General features: G+C 39.1%; 1 protein-coding gene across 6 annotated transcripts in view; it reads left to right on the top strand.

The window, feature by feature from the left end:
• The window catches only part of NEK1 (NIMA related kinase 1), a 122978-nt gene that overhangs the window by 75937 nt on the left and 34620 nt on the right, over nucleotides 1-12421 (top strand). For 2 of the 6 annotated variants that reach the window (XM_043890864.1, XM_043890862.1), the window contains 8 exons: nucleotides 1171-1254; nucleotides 1669-1752; nucleotides 2185-2262; nucleotides 3158-3253; nucleotides 6035-6166; nucleotides 7996-8061; nucleotides 8143-8371; nucleotides 10839-10991. In XM_043890864.1, the coding sequence (XP_043746799.1) occupies nucleotides 1171-1254; nucleotides 1669-1752; nucleotides 2185-2262; nucleotides 3158-3253; nucleotides 6035-6166; nucleotides 7996-8061; nucleotides 8143-8371; nucleotides 10839-10991 (922 nt within the window). Of the gene's footprint in view, nucleotides 1-1170; nucleotides 1255-1668; nucleotides 1753-2184; nucleotides 2263-3157; nucleotides 3270-6034; nucleotides 6167-7995; nucleotides 8062-8142; nucleotides 8372-10838; nucleotides 10992-12421 lie in introns of those variants that run through there. The other 4 variants (XM_043890863.1, XM_043890866.1, XM_043890865.1 and 1 more) reach the window with 4 other exon arrangements.

Genomic DNA, 12421 nt, shown 5'->3' with positions numbered 1-12421 from the left:
TAAAAATGTGCATGTGTAAGCAGTGAAATCCTGTGGTTCATCCAGGGCCAGCTTCCCAGTTTGGATAGTGTACTGCAGTAATACAAGATGATACAGTTGGGAGAGACTGGATGAAGGGTACACGGGACGTCCCTGTACACTCCTTTTCTTCTTTCTGTTGTTAGCTATAATATTTCAAACTAAAATGTTCGAATTTCTACATAGGCTCATAAGGAAATCTGGAGGAAAATACTGTTAAACTTTAAGTTTCTCAGATGGTAGAATTATGAATGTTTTGTCTTTATTTTATATGTTTCCTATGGTGAACTTATATGATTTTTATGAGAGAAAAAGATACTGACATAAATAGATACAATCAAAACTAATTTCCAGTGGAAATAGTAATTGCACAATTTGCTCAAAAGGGTACATTTGCACTGTGAACTTGGAGGCCATTGGTAGCCTTGGAAAATTTTCAGAGCCATAGTGGGATCAGAACCCAAAGTGTAGCAGATTAAAAAATAAATGGGAAGCAGGAAAATGTAGGTGACAAATACAAATAGTATACTTCCAGCAAGCTGATAGAAAGAGGCGAGATGGGTAGAGGGAAGAGGGCTTTGATTAGAAAGCTGGGAGGCTCTTGGAGCACCACTGCTGCTGTAGGAAGAGAGCGGGGTCCTCAGGAGGCATTTTGGCAAGGAGCTTATTGCACCCTTGGGATAAACCATGAGACCACGCGTCCCTGTGTGGCTGGGTGGGTCACTTGCAGTCTAGGTATGCGGCGCGCCTGCGAGCAGGGAACTGGAGCTCGCATGTTCCCTGTCATGTGTGTGTTTAGCATGTAAGCGAACATGTAGACATGATGGGCCTATGTAGAGAGAGATTTTGATTTGGAGTTTAGCTGACCTCCAAAGCAGTTTTAAACTGTCAGCCTCTGTTGACTCCAGTGGCTAATAAAAGTGTAGCTGGTCTCTATAAATATTGATTAAGTTTGGGGTTTAATGCTTTTTTCTGTTCACTGAATGCATCGGTTAAATTGATCAAGGGAAATGCCAGGGTCTGTTTTCAGTTTATCAGCTAAGCATCTAGATGTGATCAGTACTTGCCAGCAGAAATAGTGGCCGCAGGCTAGGTAAGATGCTGCTGTAGCTGTAGTCGTTCTTTAAACTTAGTACATTACGTGATGCACAGGGCATCCTGCACAACCTGGCAGCTCTCTATGGAGGCAGGCCCAGCTCTTCACGAGGAGGGAAGCCGAGAAACAAAGAGGAAGAGGTACGCCTCCCGCATGCTCGCTGCCTGGCACCGTCACTTTGAGTTGATTGCCTTCCTTTCCTGCATGGTTTACGTTCTTCACGGTGATTGGAGGATTTGTAGGTCTGTAGGGACCTGTTAATATATCTTGGCTGACATACTGTGTTATGATTTTGCTCCATAACTGCTTTTCCGTATTCTGATTTCAGTTTCTTTCAATAAAATTAAAAATTTGTCACTGTAATGTATTTCTTTTCATAAATGATCTAAATTAAACACTTGAAAGCTAATATTACATTTCCATTAACCAGATCTCAAAATTTTATTTCTTATATTCCCATTAACACTTTTCTTTAAATTAAAAACATTTTAGCAATAAAAATATTGGTAGTTTTTTTTTTTAATTGAAATGTTGCCTTTTTTTTCTCTTTGCAGGTTTATTTGGCAAGACTAAGACAAATAAGATTGCAGAATTTCAGTGAACGCCAACAGATTAGAGCCAAGCTTCGTGGTGAAAAGGCAGGTTGAAAATCTATTTTTCAAAAAATACTTGAATGACATTATAATATATTGAGATTAAAAATGCTGTGCCACTAACACAAGATAAAATCTCACGAAGACAGTGAAAGTCAAAGACCAGAAAAACTATATTTAGGAATACAGAAAATCGTATTTATATGACTTAAAATTGATAAGACCTGTTGTTCTGGTGGAATTCTGAGAGGAAAGTGTGAGTAGTAGCCATGGACATACAAAAGGGGACATTCTGTATCGTTCTCTTTTTATCTATTTTTCCCAGTGTCCATGGGAGTTGATGGTTCTGGAGAGTTCAGTTGTAGCTCTGAATAAGTTACCATTTTTCATTTTTAGATGTTTATTTATTCATATAAACTCTGCAGTGAATTTGAGGTTCTATCCTAAGTACTGCTGTGCTCACTACTTATTTTGTAGAAGGAAACTGACAGCTCTGAAGATCAAGAAGGAAGTGAGGAGGCCGATGTGAGGCGTAAAAAAGTGGAAGCCCTGAAGGTATGTACTGGAGGTGATATGGGTTTTCTTAGAGAAAAGGGAAACCCGAGATAGAAAGTTGTGTTCTTAAGTCTTTCATCATTAAATCACCTTATTCTTTTGCCTTAAATTTTCTTTGTCCTCACTTTGTTTCTGAAAAGTAGCATTTCTCTCTCTCTTTATATCTTATTTATGGAGAGCAATTTGATGAAAGCATGGCATAAATACATGGAACTATCACACAAGTAATCTTAAAAAGAGAAAATGGTAACCCTAAAAATGAAAAACATAGTGTCCATTTCTGTGAAGACAAATTTGTGCATAATAGTCATGTTTTAAAACTTTTCCATTTTTATTTCCTTTTGAATGTACATTCATTTATGCTCATTCCAGAGATACTTATTGAACAGCTGCTGTGTTTTGACACCTGGTTTAGGTGCCGGGTTTGCAGCTTAATGTTTGTATTCTGGAGGGGCGCCCCCCCCGCAACACACACACACACACTCTCAGCCACACTGTCTCACACATAGACGTGCATTCACATGCACTGTTGTTGTTGTTTAGTCACCCAGTCGTGTCTGGCTCTTTGTGACCGCATGGACTGTAGCCCCCCAGGCGCCTCTGTCCATGGGATTCTCCAGGCAAGGATACTGGAGTGGGTTGCCATTTCCTTCTCTGGGGAATCTTCCTGGCCCAGGGATCAAACCCAACTCTCCTGCATATACAGTGGATTCTTTATAACTGAGCCACCTAAGAAGCCTGTACACATATACACTTACACACAACCCTAACCAAAAAAGATTAATGTGTGTTTGTATGTAAGCATATATGGAAATACTTTTTACACCTGGAAAGAAAGGCAAACCCCGTGCCTTTCTTTCTGGCGTTAAATTTTGTGGATTGTCCTCCTCTGCAGGCCCAGGCAAGTGCCCGTGCAGCCGTCTTGAAGGAGCAGCTTGAGCGCAAGCGGAAAGAAGCTTACGAGAGAGAGAAGAAGGTGTGGGAGGAGCATGTAAGCCGAGACCCCAGTGAGGACCCTGCCTTTGCCGCCCTCCCAGCTCTCAAGGGAGCTGTGCCAGCCACAGCCCTGTGGTTCTGTGTTTTTATTCTCATTCATTTCTCTGCGTCTCTGTCTCTTTCATCAATTAAGGATAATGCTCTATGTGGAAGTTATTTTGGTATTTGATGTGAGGTGAGATAAAATAGTGTTTGTATTTATCTATACTTCCAAGAGTAGCTAAGTTGACAATTTCATGTGTTTATAAATCTGGCCTCAGTATTTGGTGAAATTTTGAGTTTTGTCATTAGGTGTCACTGTTGATTAATTTTTCAGCAACTAGTGTATTTGACAGATAAAATAGAAACAGTTTTACAGTGATAATTAAAAACCTTTTGTGAAGATATAAGCAATATAGAAAGTCTTGATTGTATTAACCTGGTAATAAAATAGCTAGGGGAAAAAGCTCCCAAAGCAGTTTGTTTCCTAACCCTCACTTATGAAACTTTCAGATCAGTGTTTTATTCCTTTTGCACATTTAAAAAAAACAACAACTTTGACTGAATTTTTAAAAAGCTTCTTAGAATGAAGTAGATATTCTAAACTTAGCCAGGTAATCAATTTGTAACAAAATGGGTTATATCTGTTTTGAAGTTTTATGTTTTTTTCTTCTATGAAACTTTGTTTTTTTTCTTAACTTAGTTAATTTTTATGTTGGTTTTTTTTTTAATGTCAGTATCTTTCTGAATTAAGGACTCAATCTAATGTTTTCTCCTTTCAGAAATTAAAAAATACATGATGGTCTTCTGTCTTACAGTCTGGTTAATGTTGAATAGCGTTAACGTTTCTGTCTAAAAATAATATATACATGATGTTTACACAGAAGGCCCAAGTTCTCCTGTATTAATAAGTGTATTGCTTGGCTTATAATGGTGTTGCCACATCTCAGTAGTTACTCTGAATTACCCTTAATTTTTTAATAACCGAATTAGTTTTGTTTTAAAGTAATTATGAGAGTTAGGAAGATGTTCTCTTTGTTTTTGTTCTTTGGTTTGGATTTCATATGCCTTTCTTTACTTGTTATCTCCAGTTCTTTATGTCTGTTTAGTTGACCCAGGGAGAGACAAGTAGATGCTTGATCATAGTGTAAGCATTTCCTGGAGGCTGCTCGGGATCCTTCTTATTAGATGCCAGTGACTTTCTTAGACCATGGATCAGATATCTTCAGAGACTGTCTGTACTAGTCATTAGCCATATATGTGGCAGCCATATAGATTTTAATATAATACGGAGTAGATTTTTAATAATAATGTGTGAAACATTTTCTTCATTAAAATACCTTCTGTTGATTAGAAGAAAAGATTTTTTTCCCAAGATGAGTCTTGTGAAAAGAATGTAACAGCTCTCCCTCCTGTATCTTAATCCTGCTGGACTGAATTTGGTGGTCTTTGTTCTCATGCCCTGTTTAACTCATAACATTTATCAATAAATATTTTTATCTATTACTTAAGGCTTCTCTTAAGGTTGAAGTTAATATAGATTGTGCCTTTGGTGTTGTATCTGAAAGTCACTGCCAAACCCAAGGCCATCTGGGTTTTCTCCTGTGTTATCTTCCAGGGGCTTTTCTGGTTTTGACTTCCACGGTTAGGTCAGTAATCAGTTGTGAGCACTTGTCAGGGTGTCAGGTTGTTTCTGTGTTTGCCTGTGGGTGTCCAGTAGTTCTAGCATCGTTTGTTGATAAGCAGTCTGTACTTTCTGCAGTGAATTGCCTTTGCTCCTTTGTTAAATGCAGTTGACTGTATTTGTGTGGGTCTGTTTCTGGGCTCTCTGGTCTGTTCCGTTCATCTGTTTTCATTATTATCACACTGCCTTGATTACCTCAGCTTTCAGTAAGTCTTGAAGTCAAGTAGTATCATTCCTCCAACTTAGTTCTCCTCCTTCAGTTTTATGTTGGCTATCTCCATCTCCTTTTGAACAAAATAGTTGTTGGTATAAAATGAAAGACCAGAGAACTAAATGCTAGAATTGGATTACTGTCTTATGCTTAGAACATGCTCAATAAGTACTAGTTTAAAATATTTATATTGATACTTTTTCATCAGAAATTCTTGTTTACTTGTTTCAAGAAGAGATAGAAGTTGGGAGTGACTTGCAACTGCGTTCCTGTGAGCAGACTGAGAAATGCCATTTCGTTATACTTACTGAAAGTTCAGAACATGATTTCACATTGTTTACAGAGTCTCCATGGCAAGATAAAAGCAAAAACATGTGAAAATAACAAATGGTATTTTCAGTGAAGTAAATCTTATTACCTGTACTTTTCACGTCTTCCGTTCTTATTTATGTTGACATTTTATAATCAGGGCTCTCATGTTGGGTAACTGATGTTCACATGTTAAGATTGTGCCAAACTTTAGAATTTGCAGAAGCATCTCTTTTTGAAGTATAAGATTAGTAAGTATAAGCTTTTTTTGTTTTTGCCAGAATTAGTAAGGGATTGAAATTAGAGCACTAATGTTTAATCTTTTAGAAGGCAATTGTAAAACATTGTTAATGCAGTGGAAAGGAGTTATTCAGCACCATGGGACACATGGCTGTGTTTACATGTGAGGTCAGAGACATGTCTGTCTGTTCACTGATACTTCCTCTGCATTTAGTACATTGCCTTGCACAACAAAAATTGAGGAATGAAAAAACTTCTTGTGGTAGAGCGTATAGGCTGTGATCTTATATATATACCACTTTATCTCTTCATGCAAATATAAATTTGCCAATGTGCTTACATTATTATTACAGTTGGTGGCCAAAGGAATAAAGAACTCAGATGTGTCTCCACCTTCAGGGCAGCAGGAAATGGGGGGTTCTCCATCAAAGCAGCCGATGAGACCTGTTATTTCTGTGACCTCAGCTTTGAAGGAAGTGTGTATGGTAAGCTTTCTATAATTTAGAATTCCTCAAAGTCAAAGAATACTAAAGGGACTAAATTTACTTAAATTACATTAATTCTTAATGTCTGATTAGGTTTTTCTAGGGAAAAAATTACTGCTTAAGATTTTCATGTATGGTTTACTCTTGAGTATTGGAGCCTCACTGTTCTTAGGTTTCACATATAAGACCACCTGATAGATAAAAATATATTAAAATGATTCCCCAATACTGTAAAAGACTCTTGAACAAAAAAATATAAAAATGTATGAAAAATAATGCAAAAAAACACTTTTATTTCCTGGCACTCAAAATTAGCAGAAGTTCATTTCTTGGTATAGCAAATGTTAGAGGACTCAGCGTAATTGCACTTAATTCATCAGATATTTCTTTAAGCTTCTACTTTTGAATCTCTATCATGCCATCGGGAGTATAAAACAAAGGACTGTGGGCAGGTAAAAAGTTTAAACTTGGAAGTACATAGCGGGCATCCATCTGAAATGTGAAGCACTCTATTCTGAGGTTGAGGGAAAGGGACTCCTGTTGTGGGATTCTAGCCTGGAACTCAGCAGGCTGAGGAACAGTCTCCTGAGTCATGTTACACCTTAACCTGATTCTTTCCTTTCCTGGTTGTTGAAGTCTGTGCCTATTATTTGTTGAATTTCATTCAGTTTTGGTAGACAGCACTGATGTTATTGGCACACCAATTTTCTACAGCCTCTGTTTATCTTGGAAATGAGATTATGTAGGAAGTACCAGGCTTGGTTAACTCTCAAGAACTCCCAGGAACTTGAGGAACTCCCTACTGTTCCTCAAGAACAGCAGGACAGCACTGTTGCTCAGGCAGGGCGCGTCTCCTCTCCTCTCTGGTAACGACTGTGTGCTGCGCTCTTCACCCCGCCCCTCAGATGCCATGCGCGGGCCCTGCCCGGTCCCAGTCTCACCCCACGTAGCTGCTCACCTCTCTGGTTGTAGCGACTGCTAATTCCTGCCACTTCACTGGGTAAAATGCTCTTTGTCTGATTTACAGGTGTAACTCTGAAACTGACCACTATTTAATAAAATTTGAGGTAATCCATGTAACCAAACGCTTTTCCTTTATGGGTTTTCTTGGTAAATATCATTTGCTTAAAACTTTGAGAACTGCTTTTCCTTACCCTGAGTCTTCCAGGTACCTTTGATTTCATGGTTTTTGTAACTACTAATTTCTCTTTTTTTATGTATTTCATATACTAGTTGGTCTAATTACTTTGATTATACTAATCAGAAAACAAAATTTATTTTAGCATTAGCACAAAGTACATAGGACTCTTTACTGTTACTCTTTGTTTAGGGAGAAAAGCCAGTTCTCAATTATCTTTAGTAAGTAGTACGGCTTAGTAACAATATATGTACCTGAAACATAAAGACAGCTTACAAACAACACACCCTCTTTTGATTATTCATCTGTCAAAATGTCCCTAATTCTAATTGAGTATAAAAATTAATTTTTTAAAAATTTCTGTCATAAATTTATATTTATCAAAAATCAGGTGCCAAAGAGGAAGAGGATATAGTTAAATAAGAGGAAGAGGATATAGTTAAATATCTGATCTAGTAACACAGAAATGTGACAATAATTGAGAATTGGCCATTCTAGCATATTATCACATCTATTAGATGATAATAAGTAATTATTTCTCATTGCTGATAATGAAGGAAGCTATGTTAACATTTTGCAGGAATAAAAAAACAAGGAACATGGAATGCTAATGAAAAACAAAAAGTAAAAATATCAAAAATTGTAAGGTATGCTTTAAAATAACGTTATTTCTTACTCTCTGTGTTTAAAGGACAGAAGTCTAACTGATGCCCAGGAAACCTCAGAAGAAATGCAGAAGAGTAACAGTGCTGTTTCAGTAGGTACAATTTTCAAATTTCCTGTCAATCATTCCACTTAATCATATACCTATTAAAATGCAACATTTTAACTGTTTCAGAGTAAGCGAGAAATACTACGTAGATTAAATCAAAATCTTAAAGTTCAAGAAGATGAAAAGGGAAGGCAGAGTCGTCCTGAAATGGGTACGGTAACTGCTCATGAAGATACCAAAGAGCTGGAAAAAGAAAAGTCAGTTTCATCGGATCGAAAAAAATGGGAGACAGGAGGCCAGCTTGTGCTTCCTGTGGATGAACTGGCCCTGGACGCTTCCTTCTCTGTGACGGAAAGTGCGTATGAGCGCGCTCAGGTGCCATCTGGTCCGCCCCAGCCCCCTTGTGGCCGTGTGGCTGGACACTCTGAGGATGCCCCACGTAGAGGGGCTGAGAGCCTGGAGGGGGTTCTGTAATAAGCGAGACATGGAGAAAACCATTCGGCTTCAGCATGGGAGGGCTTTCACCTTTTTTTTCTTTTTTAACACTCTTTTAAGCTTTCTTTTTTCAAATATTGTATTTATTTTCGGTTGCACTGGGTCTTTGTTGCTTTGCTTTCTCTAGTTGCAGCAAGCAGAGGCTGCTCTCTCGGTGTGGTGTGCAGGCTCCTCAGTGCAGTGGCTTTTCTTGTTGTGGAGCGCAGACTCTAGGTGCACAGGCTTACAGGCAGTTGCAGTACGTGGGCTCTAGAGTGCAGGCTCAGTAGTTGTGGCACACAGGTTTAGTTGCTTCGAAACATGTGGAATCTTCCTGGATCAGGAACTGAACCCATGTCTCCTGCATTGGCAGGTGGATTCTTATCCACTCTGCCAGCAGGGAAGTCCCATGAGAGGGTTTTCCCCAACAATCTGTGATGTGAGAGCAAGAACGAATGGCACGCATGTAACCTGTGTTACTCCAGCCCTTCCTCCCACCTTAGAGTCACCTGTCACCAGGAGTAATTCTTGGTGAGAATCAGAAGAGTGCACTTGGGCAGAACCTGGGAAGGTCGGGGCGGTATTGAGCAGGCCTGTGGAGAGTCTCATAGGCCATCCCTTTGCTCAACGAGGATTCCTAAGCCCCTGCCCTTGTCTCACGTTGTCCCAGCCCTGGAGTGCAGCGGGGAACTGACAGAGACACATGCTGGTGGGGGTTCGCTTTCTAGGCAGCTGATCTGATCACCGCCTAACTGAGTGCTGTTTTATGTGGGTTTTTTGATGGGCCATTTTGGTAGAATTCTTTCTTTTTAGTACTTGAAGCAAAGTTCACAGACTCCACAGCAGGCAGCTGTGTACTGAGTCCCACTCTCTCACACACACACACATGGACTTGTAAGGGCCTCATGGGAAGTCTACTAGTGTGTCAGAGGAATAACTTTGAAAAGCAAGTGAGGATGCATCAGAGAAGGAAAATCAAGAGTGTGATATGAATTTAAAAGGAAGAGAGAGGGCAAGATGAGGGCTAGAAAATCTGCACTGTGTTTGTCAGAGGAGGGCCTTGTGACCTTGGTGAAAGCAGTGTTGCTAGAGGTCAGGGGGCAGAAGCAGAATCTGGGGGTTAAGGAGCGAGTAAAAGGTGAGGGAGGAGCCTCTTCTGGAAGCTGAGCTGTGAGGGCAGGAGAGGGATGCAGTGCCCCCTGGTGGACCCTTACAGAAAAGAGCCTGAGAGCCAAAGCGCAGCCTGCCATGCTTCTCAGTACGTGATGGACCTTGGTTGCAGGGAGCATGAAAATCCAGTGTCCCTTCCCATCCGTGCCTGAGCCAGGCTCCCTGTGGTTTTCATGCCACTTGCTTTGTCCTGTCTGCCTCCTCACCGCTCACCTTATGTCACTGGAGTCTAGCCGCTTTATTTCACGGCCCTCCTCCCCTCTCTTCTTCTCAGCCCTTTGCATGGAGGCCTCCTTGTTTCTTTTCTCACCCTGCTGTTCAGCCTTCCCCCATTTCTGAATTCCTCCGTGTCGCAGAGCTCTTCACAGTCTAGTCTGTGTACAGCCCTGAGCCCCACCTTCCATCCCTCACCCCTTCACCCAGCTTCCCAGCCCCGCAGTCCCTTGCAGATTGCTTTGTCATCTTTATCAGATACCATGTGGCTGTAAGTTATGGGTCTGTTCATTGTTCTCTGCTCTTTTTAACCATCCTTTTAAAAATTGTTTCTTACTGGTAATCATTTTGCTTAAACAAAACAGAATATTGTCTGATAAATTGCAGGTATTTACTTTCATGGACGGGTACACAAAAATATGTATCATGTATTTGGTCATCATTGAAAGTTTGTATGACTTACATACCCTGTAATATTTGAGAGTATATCCTATCTATTACTGCTGGGTACCTATATGCTTCATGTATTAATTATTACCAAGTGTTCTGAAGACTCAAATTTCAGTAGGTGATTTTCTCTGTTTCGCTTTGCAAAATTTTATTCAAAAAGTTAACCCCAAATTATTATTGTCAAATAGAAAGTGTCAGTTGCTTACTTAGGATAAAGAAGATAAAACAAATTTTCTTCAAGTACTTTTCTCTACTTTTAATCCATATGCACATTTGTCTTAGGATTTTTTTTCTATTCTCTGCAATTTATAGAAACAAAATATTAACATATTTTATCTATTTCTGTACTATCCCAAATTATTCTTAATTAAAAATTTTTTTCTCAAGTAAAAATGTTATAGAAACATAACTTACATTTTTTTCCATTTTTATATTTCCTAAAACTAGAATCTGCCTTTAATGCAATGTTGTTATTAGAGTCTATCACTGAAATTTTTTATATCTTTTTCTTTTAGAACATACAGTGGGAGAGGTTATTAAATTAGATCCTAGTGGATCTCCAAGAAAAGTCTGGGGGAAAAGTCCTACAGATTCTGTTCTGAGGATACTTGGAGAAGCTGAACTGCAACTTCAGACAGAACTCTTGGAAAACACAACTATTAGAAGTGGTGAGCAGAGAAGCTATTTTTTTTTATGTTAGAAGTAATGTTAAAAACATACTTAGTTACCATTTTGTGTATGTGATGCCTGAACACTTAAGATTTACTCTCTTAGCAGCTGTACATTTGTTGGTAACTGTAATTAACCATGCTGTGTGTTAGAGCTCTAGAAACTTATGCATAAACATAAATTTAAACAACTGAAGGCTTGTACCCCTTAGAGACATCTCTTTGTTTCTCCCACCTCTGAGGCCCTGGCAACCACTGTTCCAGTTTCTGTGAGTTTGGCTTTTTTAGATTCCATTTATATATGATATCATACAGTGTTTATCTTTTCATGTCTGACTTATTTGTAACATTTAGAATCATATCTTCCATGGATTTCCTTCATTCTTAAGGGTGAAAAAGCCACAGTCATCAAGACAGTATGGTACTGGCACAAAGACAGAAATATAGATCAATGGAACAGAATAGAAAGCCCAGAGATAAATCCACAAACCTATGGATACCTTATCTTCGACAAAGGAGGCAAGGATATGCAATGGAAAAAAGACAACCTCTTTAACAAGTGGTGCTGGGAAAATGGGTCAACCACTTGTAAAAGAATGAAACTAGAACACTTTCTAACACCATACACAAAAATAAACTCAAAGTGGATTGAAGATCTAAATGTAAGACCAGAAACTATAAAACTCCTAGAGGAGAACATAGGCAAAACACTCTCCGACATAAATCACAGCAGGATCCTCTATGACCCACCTCCCAGAATATTGGAAATAAAAGCAAAAATAAACAAATGGGACCTAATTAAGCTTAAAAGCTTTTGCACAACAAAGGAAACTATAAGCAAGCTGAAAAGACAGCCCTCAGATTGGGAGAAGATAATAGCAAACAAAGCAACAGACAAAGGATTAATCTCAAAAATATACAAGCAACTCCTGCAGCTCAATTCCAGAAAAATAAATGACCCAATCAAAAGATGGGCCAAAGAACTAAACAGACATTTCTCCAAAGAAGACATACAGATGGCTAACAAACACATGAAAAGATGCTCAACATCACTCATTATCAGAGAAATGCAAATGAAAACCACAATGAGGTACCATTACACGCCAGTCAGGATGGCTGCTATCCAAAAGTCTACAAGCAATAAATGCTGGAGAGGATGTGGAGAAAAAGGAACCCTCTTACACTGTTGGTGGGAATGCAAACTAGTACAGTTGCTGTGGAGAACAGTGTGGAGATTTCTTAAAAAACTGGAAATAGAACTGCCATATGACCCAGCAATCCCACTTCTGGGCATACACACTGAGGAAACCAGATCTGAAAGAGACACGTGCACCCCAATGTTCATCGCAGCACTGTTTATAATAGCCAGGACATGGAAGCAACCTAGATGCCCATCAGCAGATGAATGGATAAGGAAGCTGTGGTACATA

This window comes from Cervus elaphus, chromosome 29 (genome assembly GCF_910594005.1).
Source record: "Cervus elaphus chromosome 29, mCerEla1.1, whole genome shotgun sequence".
Classification (NCBI taxonomy): Eukaryota; Metazoa; Chordata; class Mammalia; order Artiodactyla; family Cervidae; genus Cervus; species Cervus elaphus.
The sequence above is the reverse complement of the archived record's forward strand: the minus strand, read 5'-3'. Positions and strand labels throughout refer to the sequence as shown.